The 27,592-nt window shown below is 43.8% G+C and overlaps 1 protein-coding gene across 4 annotated transcripts in view; it reads left to right on the top strand.

Annotated features, from left to right (window-relative positions):
- BCL11B (BCL11 transcription factor B) overlaps positions 1-27,592 on the top strand; it is a 96,953-nt gene that overhangs the window by 15,616 nt on the left and 53,745 nt on the right. For 2 of the 4 annotated variants that reach the window (XM_031049332.2, XM_031049333.2), the window contains exon 3: positions 26,828-27,043. The exons of the other annotated variants lie outside the window; for them this stretch is intronic. In XM_031049332.2, the coding sequence (XP_030905192.1) occupies positions 26,828-27,043 (216 nt within the window). The remainder of the gene's footprint in view (positions 1-26,827; positions 27,044-27,592) is intronic. 4 annotated transcript variants of the gene reach the window in all.

Here is a 27,592-nt window from a genome sequence, read left to right on the forward strand (position 1 = left end):
TGTGGCAATTTGTCTTTGCTACCACTGTCCCAAATTTTCTAGGAATTGTCCTATGGGATCAGATTTGACAGTCCAGGAACCTGCCTGTAGTAGAGATGCTCCCATGAGGGGATTCCCAGAAGACTTGTGGGATGCTCCTATCTTTACAATTGGAGCTTTAGAGATTCCTGCTTTTAGCATTGGAGGTCTCTGAGTCAGTCCCACCATCTCTCATGGGCTTGGCCGTCATATAAGTAAGGAACTGCTGAACTCCACATGATCTGCCTCTTAATGAGAGGCACATGCCACCCATTTACTACCTTGTTGTCTTCTGGGAAACATTTTTGGGTGCAGCCACCATCTTGGCTTGGGGCAGCTCTTAGCTTTGGGGGCATTAGCTCTGCCACCTTGTGCTGTAGTGTTGTAAGCAGCCTTACTGTTGCTTACACCCTTGACCCCATCTTTTCCTCATCCTTTTTCAGCTTTCCCTGTCCTTTTTCAACTTTCCCCATCCGTTTTCAGCTTTCCTCATCCTTTTGCAGTTGTGTATGGATTTCTTGGCAGAGATTACTACCTCATGGTGTAGCAGCTTTGAAGGCTACATTTCATTCCCATTTGGTGAGAACAGAAGACAAGCACTCAGGACCTTCTACTCCAGTCTGTTGAAGTGCTCCTGAATGGTGCTGAGCACTCTCAACAGCTGTTATGCGAGCTGATGGTGCTCAGCCCATTCCAGAGGGTGCCCGGTGCTTAGTAAGGTTGGTCCAGGAGACCTATGCTGTCATTCAGCCCAGATCTCATCTTTTCCTAACCTGTGCACAAATTTAGTCTGTAGTGAAATACGTCAATGTTATACCCAACGCAGAGTGTGCTGTCCCGTCTCAGCTACTGGGGGTCAGCATGAATATCACTAACTCTTTTGCCACGCAGAAAATCTGCTGGGGGAGGGGTGAAAATGTGGAAAAGGCATAAAAAATATTTAAAAGCCAATCTGGAGCACCTAATCTCTTTCAGACTAAACTGAGTATCGAATGAAAATATGTAGGAGAGATTTTGAATTGAGAAAAATAAAAGGGTTTATCATTTGATTGGCATTTTCTCAGCAGTGCATGGAGATAGGGACATCCACTAAACAGTGCAGTAATAATGCTTTCTCAATTAGGAGCCCAGCTCCAAGATAAAAAGGTGCAGTGTCCTTCCATATTTTTTTTTAATAGCAGCGGATAGTTTTCAATAGTAGGATAAAAGCCTCACATTACAGCCGTGGAGGGTAGCCATGAAAAACCCACAGAAGTCATTCACTGGAAAGGCTTTAGTGGGATATACCAAACCCCTTATTTATATTTCAATAGAAAGGCTTTCTGCATTAGCCAAGAAAATCAGAATCTGCATTTAACATTAAAGGTATTTCCCAGTGAGCGGCTGTAGAGCATTGTTGTTAGATTTGTTAAAAAAAGAGACTAAATACGATTTCATAAAAGGGAAACTTAATCTCTAAGGCAGCTTTCTCCCACCCCACCACCCCCTCCCTTTATTTTTTTTTTGTAATAATGTAACAGCCTACAGTATTTTTACTTTATATGTGACGAAAGATATTCTTAGCCTTTCTGTACTGCAACAGGAAGAATGAATTTCTTTATTCCACCAAGAAATATGTAAAATAATCCCTTAGAAGTATGGGGAGATATGTTTGTTCAAAGCATTTAAAATGTTATTTTAATCAAAGGCACAAAACACTCTACATGCTGTGTCAGCTAAAGGAGACCATTACATTTTAACAGCAAATCGTGCTCTTTTTCTCCCCTCCTAGTCACCCCCCCCACTTTGAAACTAACTTTTTTTATTAAATAAAAAGGAGAAAAAGATTAAAGAATAAAAAAACTAAACTTCAGTGGCTCAAATATATAAAGTAATTTAATATGGTGGAAGCATTAATTATTTTAGCTTAATTGAATTCTGAGGACTGCAGTAGTTGCATTTTTGTAGACAAGCTCTGTTTATTATTTCTTTGTGTAGATTAACAGTAAAGGAAACATAGATAACTTTCAGTTATTTATTGTAAAATAAATGTGTCAATTCATGTGTAAAGCAAGCTGTTCAAAGATAATTGAGTCTTTATATTTGAAGAGGGAAGCCAGAAATCACCCACTCGCCACTCCAGCTCCCTGAAATATGCTGCCACCACTGCTGCCCTCGAATAGGTTTCAGCTCCTCTCCTTGATCTTCTGTTATTTTTGTAGACCTTTTTATTTGTTCAGAATGATTTGTGTGGCCTTCTGCAGTGTGACTAAGCCACCAAACCTTACAGCTTCCCATGGCTGAGTGCAGTGGGGGTATGTCAAGTGCTAAGCTTGGCTCTGCCATTGCACCCCTCTTCCCTCTGGGAGTGAAGATGTTGGGATGCAGCACCATGCTGAGCATTCACCCTGGTGCATGGTGCTCTGGAGTCATGAGGTCTTTCTTTTTGCCTTTCTTTCTTTCTTGGTAACTCCATTCACTCTGATCACTGAATGCCTCTTGACAAAGCAGACCTTGGGCCACTCTGAGGAAGGCAAGTACAGCTCAGGAGTTTATGAGAATTTGCATACATGCAACACAAATCTCCAACTGACTTTTCCAGGTATCAGTAGAGACAAAGGCAACTATATCTCTGCAATCAGCTTTTAAAGACTTTCTGACATCGTTTCCTGACTCGTAACTTGCAAATCCAAACTTTTCAAGGCACTTTCATTTAGTTACCGCTGTTGGTAAGGTGTGTATTAGCTGTGCGTCTTAGCTGGCACTGGGAGGACGTGACTTGCTTAGGAGCAGTCTGTCCTGAAAAGTTTTTATCTTTTTTTCAAATTGGCTGACCTGTTTGAAAATAATTTCTGCCTCTTGTACAGAGGGTGTGATAGTATCAAACAGATGTACCAGATTGTCGCACAGCAAAACACAGCCGGGCCAATGAGTTGGCTGCGAGTTATCAGTGCTTCTTTCACTTCACCGCTGGCAGGTATTTTGGAAAAAAATTACACCACTCTTGTGCTTTATACCTCTTTTTATATTTCATATTTATTAGATCTTGGGCCTAACCAGGTGACCTGTCCTGGTTGAAGAAGGCTGCTGCTGTCCTTTGACCAATGGTATTTCCTGGCTCATGGGCCACCAGGCTGTTTGTTAACAGGGCTCTCTGAAACAATCCAGGTTAAAGAAGTATCAGTCAGCTTGTGTTTAATGCTGTATGATTTTAGAGAACACTAGTGCCTCTGTAGGGCAGGCACCATTTGGACCAGACCTTCATCAGATTCACTGACTGGTCTTCAAGGTCAGGGCAGTGTACCTTCGTGGTCAGATAGCCACACAGGCAGCAATGGTTCTTGAAGACAGCACAGCTAATTTCTGCAAAAATGGTGCTAGAGAAGGGGAGAGGGTTGATTGGAATTCTTCGTTCATCCTATCCCGGCCGCCAGTGCTGGGCTCCATACATTATGTACTTGAACTAGATGTGCATCATGAAAAAAGGCTCCCTGTCAGAGGCAGGATTTAACTGCAACCCCTGCTCCATGAATGTTCATTTCAGGCTTTTGAATGGTAAAACTGCCAGTGAGAGAAACTAAATAACTCGCATGTGCTGGAAGCCAGAGATAAACACCGCTGCAGGTTGCCATGAAATAGGCTATTTGATATATTTAGAATTGTTATTTTTCTCCAAATTAAGATTAGTTAAATCCATGTGTGTTGTGTGAGTGATTGTTAACTCAATGGCATGGATTATCCTTTTTTCAAATCATGACAGCTAATTATTATTGCTGTCTACCCTGAGACATTCACTTACAATGTACCATTATGGACCCGTGCACCCATATTAACTGTAGGACTGAGCCAGCCATCGTGATGTGATGTCTTCACACGTGAGGAGGGGGAAATGTGAGCTGAATCAACCCGAGGCCTGTGGCAGCAATGTCAGGCAGGTTGGCAAGAGGTGTCCTGAGCAGTGCCGAGCTGGCAGAGGTCTCAGGGGCCATCCCCTTCCTGAGACTGCATGGCATCCAGTCCTCTTGCCAGCACATCCCCAGGGTGGTAGGTCTTGCAGGAGTGATTTATCAAAGCCAGGCCAGGAAGAACACTATGTGAAGAAGAAGAGGCTTCCAGAAGTGTGTGGTAAGAGTGCCTGAGAAACTCGGGCTGTAGCTGCAATGCTTTTTGTGAAGCTTTTCCAGGCTTGTTTCTTCCCTCGCATTAGCCAGGCTTTCCCTGAGCTCAGAAGAATTACGTGGCCTCCTCCTCCTCTGCTGCTTCACCAGGTATTTAGCAATGTGTTTTGCTAATTGGTGATGCTGAGCAGTGTGGGGGGGATGGTACACTGGAGATGCCAGCCTCTGCTCCTGTGAGAGTGGGGTTAACAAGCAAGCTTCCTGCCACAGGAGACCTCATCTGAGGTCCTGACTTGGCTCATGGGGAGAAAAACAACCTGGGTGATCTCAACCAGAGCCCTGCTTGTGCCTTGAGCATGGCGGGGGGGCACGTCAGGGGAGCCTGCAGTGGAGGCAGCCCTCCCATGGCTCTCTCTGTCTCCAGGCATGGTGAGGGGCTGCTGAAATAGGATCTTCAAGCTTTTAGGCTGACAGTGACCCAGATGGAGAACAGCATGGGGCTCTCCAGGAGGTGTAATCCCCACTTTGGGGGCTCCTAAGGGGGGTGGTGTGGAGGATGCCAAGGGGTAGTTTGGAAGCCCCTGTCATCAGAATGTCCCCCAAGACATGGCAGGGTTGCAGCTACAGTGTCTCCTGCCAAGGCAGCAGTAAGCACCCTGATAAGCCTGGGAAGAGTTAAAGGTGAGAAACCTGCTTACAAAACCCTTTCTTCCCCTTGCTTGAACTCCACCACACCCGTGTGGTACTGCCCCAGCCCCCACTGCTCAGCCCCAGCCCTGGGGCCACTGACCGCCTTCTCCCTGCCACTGTCTCCATCTCAGCTTGCCCTGGTCATTTGCTGCTGGGGCCCAGCTCCATCAGGCTCCAAGGCTTTCCTAGCATCCACCAGAGTCAAGTGTGAGATTGATCACGCGGAGTTTTAAAAGCAGCCTAAAAAGCTACTGAGGAATATTATGAACTCAATCCTCCCTGCCGGTTTTAGCTTTTTGTTTTATTCCTCTCACCATCCTGTTTTTCAGAGTTATTTTCCGTGCCCTGTGAGCTGTTACCTGAATTCCCACGGGCTGGGACAGCAGGTGCTGGTGCTGGAGGAGTGGTGGTGGGGGGGTCTGGTTTGTCCAGCTCTGCCCTGGTTTCACATGGGGTAACTCCCCTGAAACCGGTGGTGCCATGCCAGATTGATCGGGTGGCGCAAGCGGGGCTCTGCCCATGAATGCATGGGGAGCCAAACTACGAAACAGGAGCTCGCTGCTGGTTTTTCTCTGTTATCTCCCTTAGCTATAGTCATCTTAATTTTTATGTGTGACAACGCTAGGTAAAACCTTTTCGACAGAAGTGCCATTTTGTAGACTGATGAGAGGGGATTTAAGAAGGTCATTCAGTACACGTGGCCAGAGCTTTCTTGCTCTGGGGTGGATGCGCAACACGAGTCACTCTTTAAGAGGAAAACTTGCTTGTTTGTACCAGAGTGGCACTGCTGTTACCCTCTTAATTCAGTGGAAGGACTCTCAGAGGTAGAGCCCAGTCAAAATGTCACCCAATAAAATGTTTTTTTTGCCTTTATTTGAGCCATCTTGTGAAATTACTTGGGCCCTGTGTGGAAGACCAAAACCAGTGTGTATATCTCTGACTATTACTAGCATGGAAAGATTGGTAGTTTTTTTAGACAACATTAGTAGTAAATGATGAAAAGGTACTGGTCAGCCAGTCATTACTCACTTTTCTTTATAACTTTGTGAGCAGCTGTTAGGAGTGAAGTAAAAGTAGTGTTCAACCATTCCATAAGCTGCTTTTGCACTTGTGGGAATGTGACTAATAGCAATAGGCTTGTGTTCAGTGGAGTATTGACTGCAAAAAAGGAGTTTGTGTGCATTCGCAGGGGAATTTTGCACTTGAATGTAGCTGAAGGAAAGCCTATTTTGTAGAAGCACTATAAAACAAAAAAGCTCCCATACAGATAAAAAACATTGCTGTTTGTTTCTGATGGTGAGTAAATACATAAAGGCACAGAAATTGTTCCTTTGCTTCAGCAGGACAGAAGTGCCACTATAGCATGAGGTTGTCTCCCCTTGTGTCTTTTCCATAAATTGTTTTTCTTTCTCAGCCTGTGTTTGAACTGCACTGCCTAAACACATAGTGACCAAATCGGCTGTGACATAAAGGTTGAACCTTTCCAGGGATTTTGGAGATTGGAACATTTTTATATCATAACTGCAGAAAAAACCTCTGTGAAGTAATCATACTTTCTGTACAAGAAAGGCTTGGATTTCTGTGTCATGTCACATAACTTCAAAGGGCATAGATTTCAGGCTGAGTTTCTTAGCACTGGCTTCGGTGGCTGAGTGGGAAGATGGGAGCCCAGAGGGTGAGAAGTAGAAGAGTGTTGCCAGGTATAGAAAGAAACCCATGTTTCTCAGTGGGCAACACTGGAAGCTCTCGGCTTGGGAGATGTGCATGTTCACTCCAACAAGAGCATCCTTTTCAGCATGTTTCCTTCTCCCTGTTCCCTCCCACCTTCCAAATGGTAATTGGTGGGCTGTGCGCTAGAAATGTTATGAAAAAAAAAGAAAAAAAAAAGAAAAAAAAAAGAAGAAAAAGTGGGTGGGTGGGGTATCTGGGGATTTGGTGTCTAAGCTCAGGAGTTAAGCCGGAAATCCCAGAGATGTAATGAAAACAAAACGGACTTTTCACTCGCGCTGTGGCATTCTGGCAGTGAGAATGCTTTCGTGAGCCAATGTTTTCATTGTAGGTTTTCTCTCGAGAAGTAGTGGAAACGAATCGTTAACCCCTTAACAGGAATGAATGTGGTTGCTGCAGCAGGGAGAGGAGAGCTCTCTTGGCTCCTAGTTGCCATGTAGCAGTGCTTTGGGGTGTGTGTATGTTTGTATGTAGTGGGGAAGGTGGGGTAGATGCCGCTTGTAAGGAGTTTAATAATGTTAATGGCAGATGTGAAGTGGTTACTTAGTGGTTGTTGTTTTTTCCTCTTTGCGTGTATGCCTTTGCAGAAAAATTGAAGCGCAATCAGCACAAACCACAGTTAAGTTCAACAGCTTTTAAACTCGCTCTTTCTTCTGGCATTTGGTAGCATATTTCTTGACCGAGAAAAGGGGGACACTGCTGGCCAGTCCCTTGGCAGAGTCATAAAAGCTGCAGATGGAAAAGACCTACCAAGTAGCAGATCCCAGTTTTCTTGAAAAGTGGAAGTACAGGATGCGTTCTGTCACAGGCATGTTATGTATATAGCTTTAAATGTCCAGGAGTCTTGGATGGCGTTCAGCCTTGCAGGAGTAAGCCCCTTCATTAAAAACAAGGGAGTTTGGGGAGGAAGGGAGGCAGGAGTGTTTAATCTAATTTACTTTAACAGCCACTTTTGGTGAAGAGATTGTGTATCCCTGTCCTCCATGCTCTGATTAGGATGCATTTTATGTTGATATTTTATTTCACCTTTTGATCACGGTTGGCACTTACCATATTTCTCTCTCCACTCTCTCATTAGGATATTTTATCTGTGTATATTCTTGGAAACGGTACAGAGCATCAGCCCCTGCTCTGGCTAAAGAGCATCTCATCTAGCCTTTAGCATCTTGGAAGGGCAATTAAAATCATTACACACCTTCTTCCAGCTGTCCTAGATCCTGTGGTCCAGTCTTTGCATGCAGGTTGTGGGACTGTCGATGCTGTGCAGACTTTGTATGTAATTGCATAGCTGCTGCAAGGGGCTGTGCCTCTGCAGCTGACCTTGCTCAGTGTGTCTGGCCTCTGAATAGATGTTTGCCTTCTTTCTTCCCACTTTGACAGTTCTCCCCCCCCCCCCCCCCCCCCCCCCCCCCACTCTAGCCCCTCATTCTGCCCCAGCCCGCTCCTTGTCTGCTCATGCTGGGAAAGCATTGCTGCAGCAAGGTATTTGTGGCTGAAACTGCCTTGGAAATGAGCAGAGGCTGAGGAGAGAGTCGGTTCTCTCACATGCCCCTGTTTGAAGACGGAAAAAATAGGAAAGAGATGCTGCTGAATAAATGATAGTTCTACATGTTTTTTATACCACGCTGCTTTCATAATGGTCATTTAAACAAGGTGGTGTGGTGGGGGAGGAGAGAACAAGACGAGACTGCAGACAGGGATTAAACAGCCCTCTTCTTCTTTTAAGACATTTATTATTTTCGGAGTCAAACCTGTAGCCAGCTAATGTAACAGTAAAAGTCTCCTTTGAATTATTGGCAAGGCGCTCTGAAGTCTGCTGTTATAGCTGATGTACTTGCATGCAGGCAAAATCCAGATTTGAATTTAGCACCTACTTGTTTTATTTTCTTTATTAAACCAACTCCTGGCTCATTTTTTCCTTTCAATGCCTGCTTTTCGTTTCCCATTTTCTAGAGTGCCCTATTACTAGCTCATAAAAAGAGTTAGAAACTGAAGGGAAGTTTCCCGAGCAAGGAGGAATTTTGTTTTTTGGCCTTTTTTTTTTTTCTTTCCCTATGGCTTGGCCAGGAGCCAACCTGTCTTTCAACAAGTAGAGAGCCATTCCAAGTTGAAATTTACAGAGGAGAGTCCAGGTTCAAGGGCTGAAGCCCGCCAACAGCTCCAGCCTCTTTGTTACTGATTAATTCTGCAAGCGGTTCAGCTGGTTTGCTCACTTCTGCCCGCTCTTCATAGCACCACAGTGCTTCCAAGCCGGCTGTCCCTGCTTTCCCCCTTGCTTTTCAGCAGGGCTTTCACCTCTCACTGTACAGCATCCCCCCAAATTAATTTTAACCCCATGCAGTCCAAGCTGCACCAATTTGACTTTATGGTAAAATTACAGAAAATTCTTTTCCTCCTGGTTTTTTTTTTTTTCCCCCCATTCTCCCCCTCTCTTCTCCCCCCCTTTTTTTTCTTCCTTTTCTCTAGAGCTAATTTTAAATGTCTGGAGCTTCCCACTTTACTCCAGCTCATATTAACAATTGCTTCTTGGCATCACTTGGAACCCAAGTTCCCAGGTTTTAATTAGTTTACTCAAATGCAAGCAGCGTGGCAAAATAGTTTCTTTCAGCTTTACCTGCAAAGGATGTTTCCTGTCTCAGCAAGGGGGTTTCCCTTGCAGAGGGATTTGAAAGGCAGAAGTTTTCAAGTGGTCTCAATACGGGGCCCCACAAAAGTGAGCGTGGGAGGTGAGGGGGAGAAAGAGCAGGAAGGAAAAAGGAGACAAGAATTAAAAAAAACAACAAAAAAGAGTTGAGGAAAGTACCTTAAAATGAGGATGGTCCCAATCCTGTAACAAACGGGGTGTCAAAGCATAACCCTATTGACATCAGTGGAGCTCTTGCCATTGGCTTTAGGAAATGCAGGATTTCACCCGTAGCCTGCACTGAGCTGTAGGTATGCCAATGGTCCTCTTTCAGTCACCGGGATTACTGATATGCAGAAAGTTAAGCATGTCTGTAAATGTTGGCAGGATTAAGATCTGTGCTGGTATTTTCAGACCAAGTGAAATGCATGTGGGAGGTTTTTAAAGAAGAAAGTGCATGGGAGTTGAAGAAAAAGGAGAATATAGCCGAGCCTGCCATTTTTAAGTGCCTTGGGGAAAAACCTGGGTTGCTATTAAAAATATTGGAGGACTAATGTGTTGCTAATTGTGACACAATTAACTTCTTAAAAGTATTTGATTATGAGTCCCAGGAAAATAAAAAGATGGGGATGAAGAGCTAGAAATTCAGGCCTGTGCTTCAGTTTAAACATTTCTTTTTTATTAACTAGAAATAAAAGCAAGCCTTGAGGTTCACTTGGCCTTGCATTCTGGTTACTCTGCTCCTAAAATTCTACTTTTGAGTAGTTATTTAAAGAATTAAAAAAGAACAGCAACAAAGAAATGAAGCTCAAACCCAGCAGCTGTCTGAGACTCCTAGATGTGGCTTTTCCACAAAGCTCTTTAAATCTTGTTTAAACATTTCTCCAGAGCTGTTACTCAGGAAATAAAAATGTGTGCTGTTTGTCTATAGCAGATTAAAAGTTTACCTTTAATGTGACAGCTTCTCCAATCTAGTGTCGGAAATATGCCTCAATTTTAGGGTATTATGAAACAGGTCTGGAGCAGAAACAATATATTTAACTAAGAGAGAACGAGATAGAATCTGTGGGCTTCTTTCTTTAATGGTTTATAACAAGAAACCTTTTCTGTGTCTGTCTCTGAAACTTCTGTGCATACAAGTGGCCAGCACATGTAAACTACACTTTGAAATTTAACAGCTAACCTTAAAAAATCTTAAGTTCAGCAAAATGGAACATTTTTTTTCTTGGTCTATGGACAGCTCTTTGTAATGATCTGGCAGAGGAATCTAAAGTGTGATGGGTTTTTTTTTTTTCACTCCAAAACATTCATAATTTCAGCAGTAGAAAACTGAAGTACACCCGAGCTCTGAGAAGGCTCTCTCACATCTGCCTCTGCCTGTGTGCCGATTCCCTGGGGTCCCATTTATAACAATCTAACAAGATAGAATCTAGCTTTGAGTATCAGTAAATATGGCTAAAGATCACAAAACTGTACTCATAATTGTTCAAGACTAAAAGGCAGAATATAGTGTTTGATTAATGTTTATGGTACAGGGCCTTTTTGCAGAAAGAATTTTAAACAGTAGCCCCTAAGCCCCCCTAAAAACAACCCTGAGCCCTCACTCCAGCTTCCTCAGCTTCCACTGAAGGATGATACCCTCATTGTGCAAAGCACATCATTTAAGATGATACATTTTATTTTTGATTTTGAAGCTGATCACGGATAACAGATTAGAGCTATTGTAAGGAATGCAGAAGGTAGTTTTCTCTCAGCGGTGCTAGTACACAGGAGCAAGAGACATCTTTACTGGCCATGAGAAACACCCATCCCTCAGGTCAGGGAGCTTTTGGCAGTGCATTGTCTTGGACTGGCCTCATTCTTACCATGTCTGCTCTATAAATGAGGAAAACCAGTCCTCAATGCTCCCTATCTGACAATTAATGTTCATTAGAAATATTAAAGCAGGGACATGCAGTGGTGTCTGTCAGAGGCACCTAGCAAAGGCATTTGCTTATTTTGGAAGGACTGATGAGCTGGATTGATGAGATCTCTATTAGTGCTGGAGCCTTGGGGCTGCTCAGGCTAAGGTTTGTGCCGCTTGACTGGTAGCTTGCAGCAGGCATTACCTAGGTAGGATGATGCCCTGGTCGTCCTCACTCCCTCCATAGGAAGCCTGAGAACTCCTGTTGTCTTTGCTGCTGGGAAACTTCCCTGCTGTCTGGAAAGGTTTATTTTTTTTTCAGCGGTAGTGAGTGGAGAATACAGTACAGATGGATCTGCTTTTGTTTCATTAGCTCTTCTAAGAAGCTTGTTTAAATGTATTCACTTTGCTTCTCAAATGGTGAATGCCGGTGTTTCAAATATCACTGCTAACAAGGGGAAAAAAAAATCTTTGAAAAAGCCCATGCCAGGACTGTGTTAAAATGCTGGTCTAGAAATGGCAAAGGTGAGTCTGGACGTGCACAAAGAGGTGAAGATGCCGGGACAAGTTGGTGCTAGTTTACATTTAGAGTAGGTCCCTTTCCTGCCAGGGCAGAGCCCAGAGTAGATCGTGTGGCCCCAGCCAGCAGTGGAGCTAGAGCTGTGGCTAGCAGGCGGGGATGGGTGCTAGTGAGGGTGTTCAAGGGATGTGCTGAGTGGTGGCTGTGACTTTTGCAGTGAAAACCCATGTTTTGGGGAACAGGATAAGGGTACAGAGAGAAAACCTAGAAAGCCAGATATGTGTATGCTCCAGTGGAATTTGTTTCTTATGGAGGAAACTGTGGTCTTTGGGGCAAGGCAGTAACTGAAGTGTGCAGAGTAGAAATACCACCCCAGTGTGTCACATGGCACAAATCATGCTTGAATACTTGTTTCTCATTCTCATTTCCCTACACTTCTCTTAGCCCTGCCTGTGTGATGTCAGTACTAAGCAGAGCCTAAACCCTGTTCCCCATAACCCTTTTCCACAGTAGATCTTCATGATTTGATGGGTAAAGCAAAGGAGACCACCAGCCCTTTCTCTAGCCCTGCAATTCCACCCTTGTTCCTGGGAGTAGGGTGAGTCCAGGAGTTTTTAGTGCTAGTTGCTGTCAATTTTAACCCTCCCATCTCTGCCCCTGCCAGCTTTAAACCGCCCACAGGAGATATGCACTCTCATTTCTCAGATGAGGCAGAAGAGATGTGAATGGCTTTATTTTCCAAAGTACCAGCTGCATCTGGTGGGGGCTCGGGGAAGCCTGTCATGCTCAGCACCCTTCTGGATGAGGCCACAAGCATTACCATCCAAAATGACAGCAGGGAGCAAGGGTGATGGTGGGGCTATGGCTGTGAGAGCCTGCCCTCTGGTTCAGTGCTCACAGCTCTGCCCTTTTGTGCATGCACTGATATTTTGAACAAGCCCAAATCCCCCTGGGTCTCTGTGCTGTTAGGATGTTCCCTCATCCCCAAACTCCTCAGCAAAAAGGCTGGATTAAACAAATGTGAAATTACAGGCATGGCACTGGGGAGGGTGGTGGGCTGTCCCCTATTGCAGCCCGCATGCTGCCTGTGAGGATGGATGGAGGATGGGAGGCCACTTCCCAAACCTCAGCAGCGTTGCCACTGCAGGCATGGGGCCAGAAGATGCCTTCTGACTCATAACTGAATAGGCATCTAAGGAAATTTCACTTGTGAGTGTGCGATAAGGCCCTTCCTATGCGTGGAGATGGGAGCCCTGCAGCCAGGTGCCTTGGGTGAGATGCTGAGTTTGGCTGCATCCAGCCAAAGCTGGGTGCCCTCAGCTCCAGTGTGGGTGTCGGTCCCTAGAGGAGCAGGGTGTCCTCTGCACTGCACCCCCACAACTGGGTGCTGAGGAAGAGGCAGGAGGGAAAGGGGGGGGGGGGGGGGGGGAAGGAAGAGAAAAGATCTGTGACAAAATCATGCGACACCCACGTAAATATTGTTTTTATGAATTGGGTTCTTCATCTTTTGTTAGCAGCAGCTTGTTAATTAACAGCAGATTAGTGCTGCTTTCTTCTGACACATGAATATATTTTGGGCTAGAAAATACTTGTACTCAATAAAACTGTGTGACTGAACAATTCAGAAAGTACCAGCAGAGTGCCATAATGGATTCCCTTTTCATCCCCTCCCCCTGCCTCCTCCTGCTCTAAATGCAAGCAGATTTCTGCAGTCTAGTGCAGAAGAGACATGTTAAACACAGCTAAATAAATCATGTTTACTCTTGGCGTTCTTGGTAGTGAAAAATCTGTTGGCTGTTTTTACTTCCTTATTTCTCAGCATTTGCTTCCTACCTGTTTTTGAGCCTGTGCCCAGAAATAGTAGTTTTGTCAAACGAGTGGATTATGCCAACCAGCAGTTCCCTCTGCCAAAGAAGCTGCTGGATCACAGACCCTGGTGACTTCTTTCTTACAGTGACACTGAGATTCTCCCCCTTCCTCCCTCCACCCCATATTAGAATATAAAAGTATTAAAGTCTGGAGAGGGCAAAAATGTAAGCAGATCCTGGCAGTTTAAGAGCCCAGATGAAGGAAAGTTGAACTTCTGTTCCAGAAGCCCTCCTTCAAGCTGTTTGTGGAGGTGAAAGCACTGGAGATGATAGCAATAATAGGAACCAGCAGTTTTCCTTTGCTTGTTATCATTCACCCCCCTTCCCTTCCTCCTCCCCCCAAATGGGTGTGGGTTTTGTTTCAGTGCTGGGGTTTTTTGGGTGGATTTCTTTTTTTTTTCTTTTCTTTTTCCCTCTACAGAGAGCTTTACAGCTGGGAGGGAGAGGTAACTAAACTTTTGTTTTAACCAAATCAGCTTGTGAGTTCGGCTGTTGCAGGCATTGGACAAGCTCTGATTTTGGGGCTGAATTCTGCTCCTGACCTTGCTTTCCTGGACCACCCTGTAAACCCCTTGCTTTGGTGAGGGCTAATCCAAAGGGTCGTAGCTCCTTTTGCAAGGTAGGGTGAATGAAGATGTGGCAAACCATGCACAGCTATATGTGCATGTATTTTTACATATATATATATATATATATATATATTGCATCTCTGCTGTCACCGGCAGAGCTGCATCTACTGGAGGGCAGCAGAGCATAAAATGTAACTAACACCATTTTAATGCAATCTTGGGTATTAAGTGTTCTTCTTTGACCTCATGTGGCAACGTCTAGTCTGGACCTATCCTCCTCACTTCTTTTATTCCAGATGTCAGTGATCCCAGATGTGACTGTAACATGGATTATGAGACTGGTGGACTCTGTTTGGTTTTAAAATTAGAAAAAAGATTCTTTTTCCCATCAGAGCTTTGCATGTATTTACTCTTTGATCACATTGGAAGGGCCTTACCCTGTCTCCAGAGGAGCTTTAGTTCTGCTTTCAGTGGTAACAGGGATCTGGCCCATGCTGAATATTAGCATTTTAATGGCTTACTTAAAACCCCATTGCTGGTGCACTCACAGGGCTCCCTGCAGGAGGAGAGTCCAGCTCTGGGGTTTTGTAAAGCGATGTTGCAGTCTGCAATGCCTGCTGAAAGAGGGGAGTGAGGATGGCCTATTTGTCATAGATTATTAGTATTGTCAATAATAACATGTCTACAGTAGCCAAATTAATTCCTCCTTCCGCTTTACTAAGTCCAAGAAATACCAGATCAGTTTCAGAACAGAGGAAAAAATAAACAGAATCAAAGTTTGTATGTTATGATTCCTCTGAATTTCTGGTGGGAATACTCTGTGATAGATATGATATTTCCACAGAGGCTTTGGCTGCCAGTTTGCTTAATTACATTAAATAGTGGTATAAACCTCGGCAGAACATAAACCTCTGTTACAGCCAGTCATTACAATATTGAATCATAAGGAATAATGATACCAGTGCTAACGTGTTACATCAGTCTTTATTATATTAGTGATTAAAGTGTTATTTAAAAAATAAGGTTTGTTGTAGTGGGTTAGGTGTGCATGCATATTTTCTCTGATCACCTATTAAGAGACTAAGGACTGGATTTGAATTTATTACAGGGAAATAAAAGGCTTGCTTAGAGGAAGAACTACTAGATCGCTGCTTATGATTTTACAATTTGATTCCACTTGTCCTTAAGGAAGATTCATACTACTTACTTCAGAAATGCCATCTACATGTAGAAAATTAGGGTTAAAAGGACTACTTTGTTGAAACTAATTACAGGCTAGTTAAGTTTTTTAGTTGGTGACATTTTAGAGATTTTGCTTGTAAGAGGTTATAGAAAGATTTGGTTAGACTGTGATATACAGTAATAAGCTGCTGTTTGAGTATATTGACATTTTCATCAGAAACAAAAGAAAAACCCACTAGCCTTTATTTTACTGGGACGACAGGTATGAACTGGATATCACTTTCTCACACTGGCTGTGGATGTTTGAAGGAATTCTTTCGCCTCACCTCAGTTTGTACAGTATCTTTATTTATTTATTTATTTATTTATTTGAATACACTTTCCTGGGTAATCAACTTCAGTTTCCATTTCAAGCAGACCTGATAGTAAAAGTCTTTTTGTGTCTTATACTTTTATCTTACAGAGAAAGATGCTATTCTGTACAAATAAATGGCTGAATTGAGAGCTATGGGGAAATGTGATCCAGAAAAACCATCCCTCAGAAAAAATGCACTGTATGCAGAACAACTCATGTTTTCTTGTAGTTGTCTTTGCTCCTAGTTGTTCTGTCATACCGGAAGGAGCAAGAGCTTCTTTTTGTGTCATACTTGTGTTTTACCTCTCCTTGTGCAGGGTTCAATTATCCTATCTAATTAGCACTTGTGAGTGGCCAAATCCTGTTTCGATTCAAGTCTTTGGGTGAAACTTTGTATTATTTAGCATCAGGTTTGCAACATGCTTCCTCGTGCAAATGAAACGTCGGTTTATTATTTCCCTGTGTTAATTTACATAATAGTCTGAACTGGATTCCTGGTTGCTGTTTTATTTTTCTGCTTTCTTTCATTATTTAAAGGCTAGTTAATTTTCTAGCCTCTCTTCCATTCAGAGAGCATTATTTACTCAGTTGTGCTGGTCTCCAGTAAATTGAGGGCTGAAGCTTTAGATCCTCAGGGTTCCCCTCATTTGGTGGATTGTTTTACCATCTCAAGCTGATGGCTCCACTCTAATTTGACAGATTCAGTTATCAGACTTGGTCTCCCTTGTACACATGCAGCTGGATTGGTTTTCCCTTGAGAGATACAAAACTCAAAGGGGAAAAAAACTCATTTTAAAAATCTCTGTTGCTTCCATGACACCCCCTCCCCAGTCACTTGCCCTGCTTTGCTTGCTTAAAATTGCTTGGTGTCAGTGAAATGCTCTGCTGACTGTGAATGTGCTCCATGCACAGGGAAAAATTTGCAGATGATAAACATGCACGTTAATGGGACCCCTCCAAACTTGAAGTGTAATATATGTGTAGGCAGGTAGACTATTTTTCACATTGAAATTCAGCACTTAAAAAGTGCCTAGACTTACATTGCTTTTGGCAAGGGGTGAGCCAAAAAACCCAGGAGCTGTGGTTCTCTCTCAGAGCTAATTGTGTCTGTATATTAAGTTTGTCCATCTGTGCTTTGCAGGGATACCTGCATTAACTGATGGTCCTCCTTTGCATTTCCAGCAGTGAAACAGTTAACAGTGCTGCTGCTTAGTATATTGCTGTTGCAGAGTCTTTATAGTTTCCAGGACATTTAACTAAATCAGGTGGATGTCATTAGCTGATTTTCACAGATGGGGAGACTGAGGCACAGAGGGGCAGAGTGATTTCATCTGCCTCTATTTCCCAAAGTTCCCTTCCCTTCCAGAAATTGTTTGTGCTACCAAACAGCTGAAAAGTTGTTAAGGCCTCATCCTGCCTAATTCCACCAGTTATATATATATTTTTTTTTAGTGTTGGACAGGGACAAAATTAGAAAATACTAGCAGAAGGCAGAGATACTTACCCGAGCAGAAAATCCTGCTGTTCTCTTTTCCAGAGGTCATATTCTGCCTGAGGATGCTTGTGTGCAGTGCAGTCCTGAATGGCCAAGGCAGAGGAGAAGTCCACCAGTGTTACTCTTGCCCATCTGGGGCTCTTCTCTGGCCACTTAACTTCCTTTGGTTTAGCCTCTTGACCATGCTCTTATGGTCAAGCCCTCTGATTATTTGTAGTGGTATTTCTCTCTCAAGAGCTTGTATATATTATTATGTCCCTTGGAAACAGCTCTTTCCATCCTCTGATTTCCTTTTTTAATTCCAGGGCCTGTTAAATTGCTGTGATTGTCTGTTGGGGTGGTTATATGTTTCAGTTACATCAGGAACTTCTGCTGGTGTATAGAACTATTCATGGTATAATTAGGACAAAAATATTTAATCCCCACAAAGATTTTTACAACCATTGAAACTCCCACAGACTTAATCACAAGAGTTGGGGAACAAACTTGGGGAAATTGATGAACTGTTTATTGTCAACCCTTTATGCTTCTTGGAAAACAAACTCCACAAATCAGGGTGATTATTGTCACTTGTTAGTTTATTGTGGTAGCTTCTGGACATTGCAGCTCAGATGAGGGCACCATTGTGTTAGGCACTCTGCACCCCTGCAGCGAGAGCCAGGCTCTGCCTGGAAACGTTTCGGGTCTCAACAGACCAGATGGGCAGAGGGTGGGAAGGAGAAAGCTTTGCTCTTGTGAGAACATGTACTGTAGTCTGGGTGGCCCATGCTCTGTGATGTGCTCCCCAGCCCCATTCTCAGCCCAGAGACCTGCCTGCGAGATAAGAAAATGACCTGGTTTCCTATCACATCTGTTTATATGCTATATTTATCCCTGATGATGTTTTTAAGCCAAATCCTGCTCTTTTTTCTCCTGCTTTCCCACCTGGTTGCTGTCATAGCAGGGAATACGGTACTCCTGGGACAAAGCCTTGTGTTAGTGGGGTGGGCAGAGGGCATAGAAGGAGAAAGTGATGAATGCTGCCTTGGGGTAAGCAAAAGTCTTTATTCTCCCGTGCTTAATCAAGGTGAGCCAAGATGTTTCAGTTTTCACTTAGCTTCATGTTCAAAGCATAGACAATGGGCCAGGAGCAGGTTAAGATGAGCATCAGGTGGGAGGAGGGCCAGGTGGTCTTACAGGAGCCCCCACAGGGACCCAGCTCAGGAATGCTGCTGATGTCTCTGTGTGGCACCTGGACACTGATACCCCTGCAGACCTCTCACCCTGGCCCCACGCGGGTCCAGCAACAACTGCCATTTCCTAAAAGATGGGTTTGGCACTGCATATGCAATTTTGCAGGCATACTGTGGGCTACTTCTGGGAATCCACATGGTCTCTTAGGTAAGTAAAAGTCTCTACAGCCTGCCCTTGATGTTTGAGTCTCCAAAATACTATGTGCAAATATGTGGATGACCTAAAATGTTGATTTTTATGCAGTCAGAAGAGTTGCATGCTCAAAACAGGATATTTAAATATATTAGGATATTTATTAACCACACAGGGTGTTCCAAGCTCAGTTTATTTATCTTTGTAAAGTGCTTCCAGATCTTTGCGTGGAAGGCACTAGAAAAATGAAAGGCTTATTATTATTATTATTGTTATTATTGTTGTTGTTATTATTATTACAGCATCTAACTACTGACAGGCAACCACAGCTGCATGCTCAATTCAAGCCACTTTAATTTAGGGGCTGATTTTTACACTATTGACTCTTAATACTTTTTCCCATTGACTCCATATGCAGAAATGTGTGTTCACCTGCCCTGCTGAAGTATCATTATTCTCCAGAAATATGTAAATGGGGTGCTTCTAAAGAAAGGAAGAAAATGTGGCATAAATATTAAGTGTTCACATTTATATGGTAGAACTCAACTGCCATTTAAGAAGGGCTTCAAAGCAGCCAACTGTGTGAGCTGGTAGTTGCTCCTCTATCATTAAAAGAGAAAATGCATTGATTAAAATAAAACCAAGGAATCTCATAGACAAAGAATAACATTTACGGTGTTCCAGGGTCTGACATGAGCTACGAGCAGCCCAGGAAATGGAGCCCTGAGTTTCACAGTCAAGCGGTTTCACCAGCATGGTTGTGCACAGCCGCTTGTGGGTTATGTAATCTCACACTTCACCCACCCACACCCAGAGACAACAGGCACTGTCGAAAGGTCTTGGCATTATTCAGAGGGAAGGCTCCCAGCAATACCCCTGCATGGTGTTTAACCTTATCTCTACTTACCTTTAGGAGTTCCTTTCTCTTTTCTTTCTTCTCCTTCCTTCCTTCTCTTTTTTTTTTTTCCTCCTCCTTTTCTCTCCTGTGGTACATCAATAGTGATATTTTTGTGTCTCCAAAAATGGAGCAGATATAGGGAGAAAAATCCCATTAGCACCATGATGTGTTTTCACAGCAGCTCTGAAGGTTATGGTCATGGCCGTTTTGTGCATTTTGTAGCATTGTCCTCATGCTGTTATTCTTCTTCTTTTTTTTTTCTTTCTTATTTTTCCTTTCTTTTTTTTTTCCTAAGTAGAGTTGAAATGTTACATTCTGAAAACACCAGCTAAGTATTAAATGGTACCTAGCCTATGCTTTCTTTAGATTTTAAAATAGGAAATAATTAACCAGTGGTTTTAAAGTTCTCCAGAACAGCCAAACAGGCCTATGAAACCCCAGGATCTGATAACAAAGGTGAGTTGGTTTTCCAGTGCCCTGAGAGTTTGAAGACACCCTTACTCTGGCTTTTGAGTTACAGGAGCTCAACCATGTTTCATTCTGGTATAACACAGCCCTGAATTTAACTGTTTTTCGAAAAAAGACAAAGAAAACCCCAAAACCCAGGGATGTTGCTAGCTGCTAATTAGATGTATTTTAACTGCAAGGTCATTTTAGCAGCTAATATTGTTATGCATTTCAGTGTGAATCCTTAGTGAAGCTATTAAACTGTGAGAGCCTGAACTTACCAGACATTTTGTAACGTGGCTGGGTTTTTGTATCCTTGTTCAGAAATCTGTGGGGAGCGGAGGACCTTTCTGGCTCTGACATGGAAAACACATTTCTTACCAACTGATTACCAGGGTGGGCAGCTGAGACCTGCTTGCACCTTCCTTTTGCACCTTTTTTTTAGTCTTTAAATTTTTCACTACCTGGCAATAAGATTTCCTTTTTCTGTTGCACTCCTTTCCTTCTCTCCCGGGCGGTAGAGAAGCCCCATGGTGCACTTTCTAGCTGAGAATGCGTATTCAGCAGCAAGGACTGGTCTCGCTTATTTCAGGATACTTTTGACTCCTGCCTGTTGTATATGACAAGTTGGCAGCTCTCAGTAGTCGATGGGCTCTCAGCATCAGGCAGGCTCTCGCTTTTGTAAAGCAATAGCCCACAGCAGACAGCAGACTTAGCCATCATTTTCTGATCGGTTTCTCACCCAGAATTCTTACTTTGTAATTGCTGGGTTGCATTTCTCAGGGTTAGGATTTTCCCCCACTGTCTCATTGCATCAGTTGCTTTTATTCTCCTTCGCACTCTAAAACAAAGTGACTGATACAATATCCAAACTGATGAAAAAGAAGGGGATTTTTTCCATCCTTTATTAGCTCAGATTTGAATTGGGTTATCTGCCTATCTTGTTTATGAAATTTTGTGCTGTCTTTTCTGCACAGACTGTGACTCCCAAATCTTCCACAGCTCCATTTCCATATTCCTGCGTGCTTGTTCTTTGTTAATCACTTGGCAAGCGCTTATTTGAATATTAAAAATTTCTTTAATCATCAAAGGCAGGAGCACAGCTTCATGAATATTCATATTTTTTTCCTCCTCAGACTGGATTCTAGTTCATTACCCTGCAGTAAAGCCAAACAGTCATCAATCGCGCTCATTACAGCCGCTGGCGTTTTGATTGGCTGCCTGCTGCTGGTAGCCCGCGTCCCCCATCCTCCCGCTCTCCTCCATGAGCTGTCGTGTACCTGCCAACAACAACAAAAAAAAAATATATCAACAATGCAAGAATAAATTTCTCCGGTTGAAAAACAACTTTGCAAACTTGTCAAACAGTCCTTGTCACTTTTTTTAATTTTTTTTTGGTTTTACACCAAAAAAAAAAAAAATTAGAAGGGAGAAACTTGAGCTTTAGAGATGAATATTTGTCAAGAGAGTTGACGTAAGTTTCATTTGCATAATGACTTTGTACTTCTGCATTAATAAAATTTGCATATGAAGCCATGTTAATTACTCCTGATCATGCTTTTTGCATTCATGCATAGTAATTTTCTCCGACTTGTGAGAATTAATGTCTTGGCATGGGGGGAGGAAGGGGGGGAGTTGGGGTACTGTCAAATTTCTGTGCCAGTGCCCCTCAGTCACACTCTTTCTCCTTCTTGCTCACCACGTCGCTGTTCTTGATCTATGACTCATTTATGCATTATCATTCGAAATTCTTGGTAGAAAGAAATGTATCAATTCAAAGGGAATCCTTGCCTGCCAAAAAAAAATTTATAAATAAAATCCCTGAGCAAAATATAACAAGAAATCCCTTCCCTGCTCTCCTTCTTCCCTCCTCAGTGCAGCCTTTCCATTTCCAGCTCTAGCAAAGTTTTGTCTTGGCATCATAAGTCGGTGCAGGGGAACTGCTCCAAAACTGCTCTGTGTGTGCTGGCGGAAGAGGTAAAGGCTGGTGTGCAGGTGTGTCTGGCTGAGTGCCGGACTCTGTGCCTGAGTGCATATAATAGCATGTCTGCCTGTACCACTGAGTTGTTCTGCCTTTCCTGGGGGATGCTGTCTGTGTCTGCCACTTGCAGGGTGTGCATGCATTACTCTTCTAGTTGCTGTTGGAAATGTTTGTGCATCTGTGTCTGTGTATCCTCTGTGTGTGTGTACATGTGTGTGCATTTTGCTTCGTCAACCCTGTTGGTATCTGTATAGAAAGGCATGGTAGAAAGATAATACCAGGTGGGAGCAGTCCATATCAGAGTGTGTAATACAGATGAGACGTCTTGTTTTAGGAAAAGCTTGAAAGAAAAATCTGTTGGAAAGGTTAGTGAATAGATCTGTCTTTCAGTTTGGATCTGCCTGTTCAAAGCTGCTGCAATGGTACATATAAAAAACATCTCAAAACATCTGCAGTACTCTCCCTGAACATGACAGGCACAGGGCAGCGATGAGGCTGCAGCGTGCACTCTGCATTTGTAGCCATACACTGTTTGAACAGATGTTTTTCTTTTTATTGAGAGTTTTTTAATAATGGAGCTGAGCTTTAGTCTCTAACCAGCTACTGATTGATTTTCCATCACCAGAAAGGCACAGAGAGACACACAGAAAAACTTGGTTTGTGCCCTGTTAAGTGGTTTACATGTCTGCCTGTGTGCCTGCCTGTCTGCCTTGTACACAGATACACACCTAGGCACCCATCCAGGCAAGCATACAACACCCCAAGGAACACACCAGCTACACATGTGACATGAGACATGAGACATAAAGCAAGATCTCTTTAATTAAGGTTGAGTCCCCTGGTCTGTACCACACTGAGGTGGGACATTGTGAATACTGCTTGTACCTCCATCTTTGTATTTTGCTCAGGGTCTTTTCTGCAGATGTGCCAGGGTAGCGTGGTGTTTTACATATACCATATCATATGGCCAGTTGTGCCTAGGCTCAAGGAGAGACACACAAAAGAATTAATTTTATGCCTTGATTGTGGCTTTTGTCATGTTCATCTAGGCTCTTATGCTCATTTCCATCTTCTGGGGTCATGTCCAATTTGCCTTATTTTCTTCTTTGCAAGTTTAAAAATAGAAGAGAGCAAAAAAATTACTGTTAGTGGTGCCCAGGAGTCAACATAACCTGGCAGCTACTGCCATGTACAGGCACCAGCCTGCTTAAAGCATAAGGACAAAATCCTCCTTCACCATCAGCAATGCAGATCTTTTATTTACACGGTGACGGTCCCTGTGCATGTTTCACACTCATGCTGTGTGCAGAACTCCCCGTCCCATTCCTGCAGAATGAATGCAGAATATGTAATTCAGATCTGCAGTGCAGGTGAGTAATTTCCCAGAGCAGACCAAAGGGGAAATTCGAGCCTCACACATCTTTGTCAGCGATGTCCAAGTGACACAGAATGGTACGTGTGTGCCCGTTCATGCCTGCTCACCCCATGCAGATTGGATATTTGTTCTAAGATTGTACTGTGGTTCTTGTGGTCTGTTTTCCCTTAGTGCCAGCTGTGGCTTTGCCCTTCGTGGCAGTCAGGGGCTTGCAGGATTGTTTTCTTTTTGAAACCTATGTGCAACATGATGTGGTTGATCAGCTGTAGAATTCCAGAGATTGGCTCCCCTCCCTCAGCTGGTGCTGCGTGGGTTGAGCAGAAAACTCAGCACCACCTCAGGATACCGTCTGGCTATCTGCTTATGTCTATTTATCTTTTAATCTTTGTTCATTTTGTGTTTTTTTCATCAACAGTAGAGTCCCTGTCTTTTTTTTTCAGCTTGAAATAGAGCCTTTATGGGGAAAAGTCCTACAGAAGAGGAGCTAGAGAGGTAAAACATGGGCATATTCCTAGTGAACACAAGCTGAGCATTTCTGAGCACCACTGTTATTCTTTCCATAGCAATGAAGAGGTGCCATGTACCTAATGGTAGAGAGTTCCTTTTTGCCATGCCTTTCCTCAGGTCCGGTGGTTATGGTTTCCCCCTTCCATGATTTGCTACTAGGTCTCATTCTATAGGACCATCCCGATTTGTGAAGCAAATAAGCAAACCCTAAAAGCAAACCCTAAAGTGGCAGCAAAGATGAGGAGGAATCACCAGATTTGACTTTGCTCACAGGTGCAGACTCAGCCTCCTGGTCTTGCAGCTCCGTGGTCTTTGTCTCTCAGTACTGGACTCAGGAGTGGTGGTGGGACACCCTGAGCATCTGCCAGAGTCTTTGCCCATTCTTCTTCTTCTTTACAAACCCTTTCCTTTCTGACACTAGGTTAGCACCTTTTAAATTTCCTCACATATATATCAAAGAACAGAAAAAGACCTGAATAACATATTCAGTTCCATGACTCAGGTCAAAAAGACCTGAGTAACATGTTCCAGTTCACTAGCAACTGGTTCACATATTCCAACACATAAGTTTGTTAGGTACCTTATTAAAGCAGTTTGCTGGCTTGCCCCAGTACCTCTATTGGAAGGCTCTTACAGAATTCCTTTGCCAAGGTGGTTAGAAACCTTCTATTTGAAACCTTAGCTCTCATTACACACTAGAGGAGATGTATTGGACAAGAGCAGGGAGGGGCTCCCTGTACCCATTTGGTGAGTTCTTAGCATCTTCTTGGATGCCTCAAGGCTGTGCAGATTGTGACAAATCATTGCCAATGGATAGGTGGGACCCACCAGGACTAAAGAAGAGAGAGGCTTTTGTTCTCAGGGTAATGTTACCTGCTAGGACCAATGCACCTCTGTGTTAAAAACCCATGCAGTTGTGGTTGATGGTGCACTTGGTGGCTTTCATATAGTACCTCTATATCTGTGTTTGACAGAAATTTGTGATGATTTCCTTCAAAATCTGTAGTCTGGCACCATGATGTGCAGGGGGCTGAACAACTGCAGGACATGTGCCTTTAGTCACAGGGGGGCTGAAGGCATGTCTGAGATGTACCTGCCCCGTGGCCCTACTCTAAGTCCTGATTTCAAGCTCTCAACTTTCCCAGTGAGGACGATTACCCAGGCAGCCCAACATAGTCTATGCTAAGCCTATTTTTTTTTTTGTAATAGTAGGAATATAGGATACAATTGTTAGGTCATTGGAGGGAATCATTGCTACTTTTTGCTCATTCCATGAAAAAAAAAACAACAACCTTGTTATTCAGATATGTTACAGTGGCAGTAGAGTGGTTTGTAGACACATAGCAATCCATGTCTGATATCAGTTTTCAGATGCCCAGCACACACTCCTGCCCAGAATGCAGTGTAGGTACTGGATAGTAGTTATCATTACCTGCTTGTGTAATACTTTCAGAGAGATCAAACAGTTGTGAAAGCCAAGCAACTGAGCCCCCAAAATGAAAAAAAAAAACCCTTTCTCATCCCCTGAGCCACATAGATGGCTTCTATTTAAATCCAGTCTTCACAAAAGAGCACAAATTTTATCCTTGATGCTTGAAGCTCAAGTATTTACACAGGGAATTTAGACTCTTCACTTGTGGTTTTGGCAAAAGCTTCACACAAATGTTTTGCACTGGTGGTCTCTTAGCCATTTAAGATAAATGACAAAATCAAATGCAGTCCTTGCAGACTGGAGCACTGGATGCTGTGCCAAGGATGAAGTATCCCCATTTGCCTCATGTGTAGCTGTCAGATCAACATGCAGGCCTAGTTTCTGAATCAGGATTCTCTAGGTGGAGAGGCTCCCTTGGAAAATGTTGCTTTTTTAGGGTTGGAGGGAACATGGATAAATATTTGTTCTTGCAGCCACAGTGTAAGCTCCTTTAGAATTTTTTTCTAGAATTGGAGGGAATAGAATCATAGAATCATAGAATGCAGATAGATACTTCTTTCTGCCATGTTGTTTGGATGTATCTGCATGGTGCACATGCACACACAGGCAGATTTGCCACCATTAAAAAAAAGAGAGCATTTGCCAGAAGATACCCTCCAAGTAACACATATATTTCCTGATCTAAGTACGGGGGAAACTGTGGTTTCTGATCTACCACTGTGTGGTAACTATTGGCAAATGCCAGCTTTTTAATGGCGACCACTCCACCGCATATCTTCATTTAGAAGCTGCCCTTGATGAGTAGCTACCCTTTATTTAATAATTAAGTGCCAGGCATAGTTTTAAATGAAGGGGTGGGATTCTTGGTGAACGTAAAGTGATGCTCTTTGCTCGATTTCCCTTTAAACTCTGCTATGTTGCACCAGCCAAAACTGTGACTTCTACCTGATTCTGTGTGTGTATTTGTGCAGGTGTATATCGATATTTAAGGCTTGTGTCTTAGTTTTTCAAAGCTGTGGAACTCAGTTTGGACTAGTGCCAGGAGCAGGAGAAAACTCTTTTAAGTACAGCTTATAAATGGCAGGTGATTCCTAGAGGGGTTAAAAAGAAATAATATGGTTGGAGGTTACAGCATCATCTCTTAGCTACCGGGAGTGAGGCTGCTCCCTTCTTCACAGGCTCCATAGGAAAGTAGCCTGCATAGTCGGGGCATGCAAAATGCACAACTGGCTGCAGCTCAAGCAGCACAGCAGCTGCCAGTGCTTCCTTCTGGGAGCTCAGCTCCTGGCATCTCGCTGTAGCCATTTGAGCTTGAAGTCACCACATTTTGTCCAGGTTGGTGCGTGGAGCCCGCTTCAATAGCAGCTAGGCAGAATGCCTGCTCAGTTTTGTGTCAGCTCAATGCATTAACACAGCCATAAAACAATAATCCCCCTTTTGATTCAGTTCCTGAGCAAGTGCTGGTGGTGATGTCCACTGTCTCTGGCTCTGCTCTGTGCCACGGCCAGCCACCCCCCTCCATCACCATTTTGCCCCATTCTGTGCCCCCCACAGGCCCCCAGCTCTGGTTTGCAGGTCCCTGAGGTCTTTTCTTGGTCTTCCCCCACCTGGTGCGAGTCTGCCAGCCTCAGCCGGACCCAGAAGTGGAGCTCTGACCAAGTGTGTCGCACATTAGGCAGCCTGCACCCGCCTTGCCTGTTTCCCATGATGATGCCTCCTGTGTCCCTTCAGACTTAGATCCGACTGACAGTTTTTTCTATTGTTTTTTCTCCAGGGCCGTCCAGGCCTGCAAACCTGCCGGGGGCTCCCATAGCTGCCTCCTCCCACCCTCACACATCCGTGATCACGTCACCTCTCCGCGCACTGGCCTCCCTCCCGCCCTGCCTTAGCCTGCCCTGCTGTGGTGCACGTGCAGTCTCAGTTGGCGGGACTCAGACTGAGATTCAGACTGAGACGTCAGGCACATTTGGATGTCATTGTCAGTTGTCAGGTAATAGAAACATTTTTTTTTGTTGCTATCTGAAGGTCAGTAGTGCTGCCAAGTGATGTCGTCTTTGCTGTGGGAGAGCTCCCTTTGCTGGGTCATGTGGGGAAGGCAGGGAAAATGCCCTTAACCAACCCCTTTCCCTTCCTTCTTCCCCCTCCATCCTGGCGGAGGATGGGGAGCGGGAAAGGGTGTGCAACTCCTTCCATTTCCACATCCCTCCCCTCCTGCCTGCCCACCTTCAGCTGTCACCAGTGGCCACTGCTGGGCTGTTTGTGCCACGTTGTGAACAAATGTTTGAGACTCCTCACAGAACGTGATACCCCAGTATCAAGATTTCATCTCTCTGGGCTGTTTATTTTAAGCTTAATTGGATAACATTTAACATCTGAGGCTGGTTTGTTTTTTTTTCCTCCTTTTTTTTCCTTCCTCCCTAACCATTTGTATTAAAAGCTCTCCTCCACATCCATGTGCATGCAGGATGTATGTGCTCCATGCCATTGTCTCTCTTGCTTTGAGAAAATGCTCCTTGGTAACTTGCCATAGATCCCTTGC

Source organism: Melopsittacus undulatus, chromosome 4, assembly GCF_012275295.1.
Source record: "Melopsittacus undulatus isolate bMelUnd1 chromosome 4, bMelUnd1.mat.Z, whole genome shotgun sequence".
Taxonomy (NCBI): domain Eukaryota; kingdom Metazoa; phylum Chordata; class Aves; order Psittaciformes; family Psittaculidae; genus Melopsittacus; species Melopsittacus undulatus.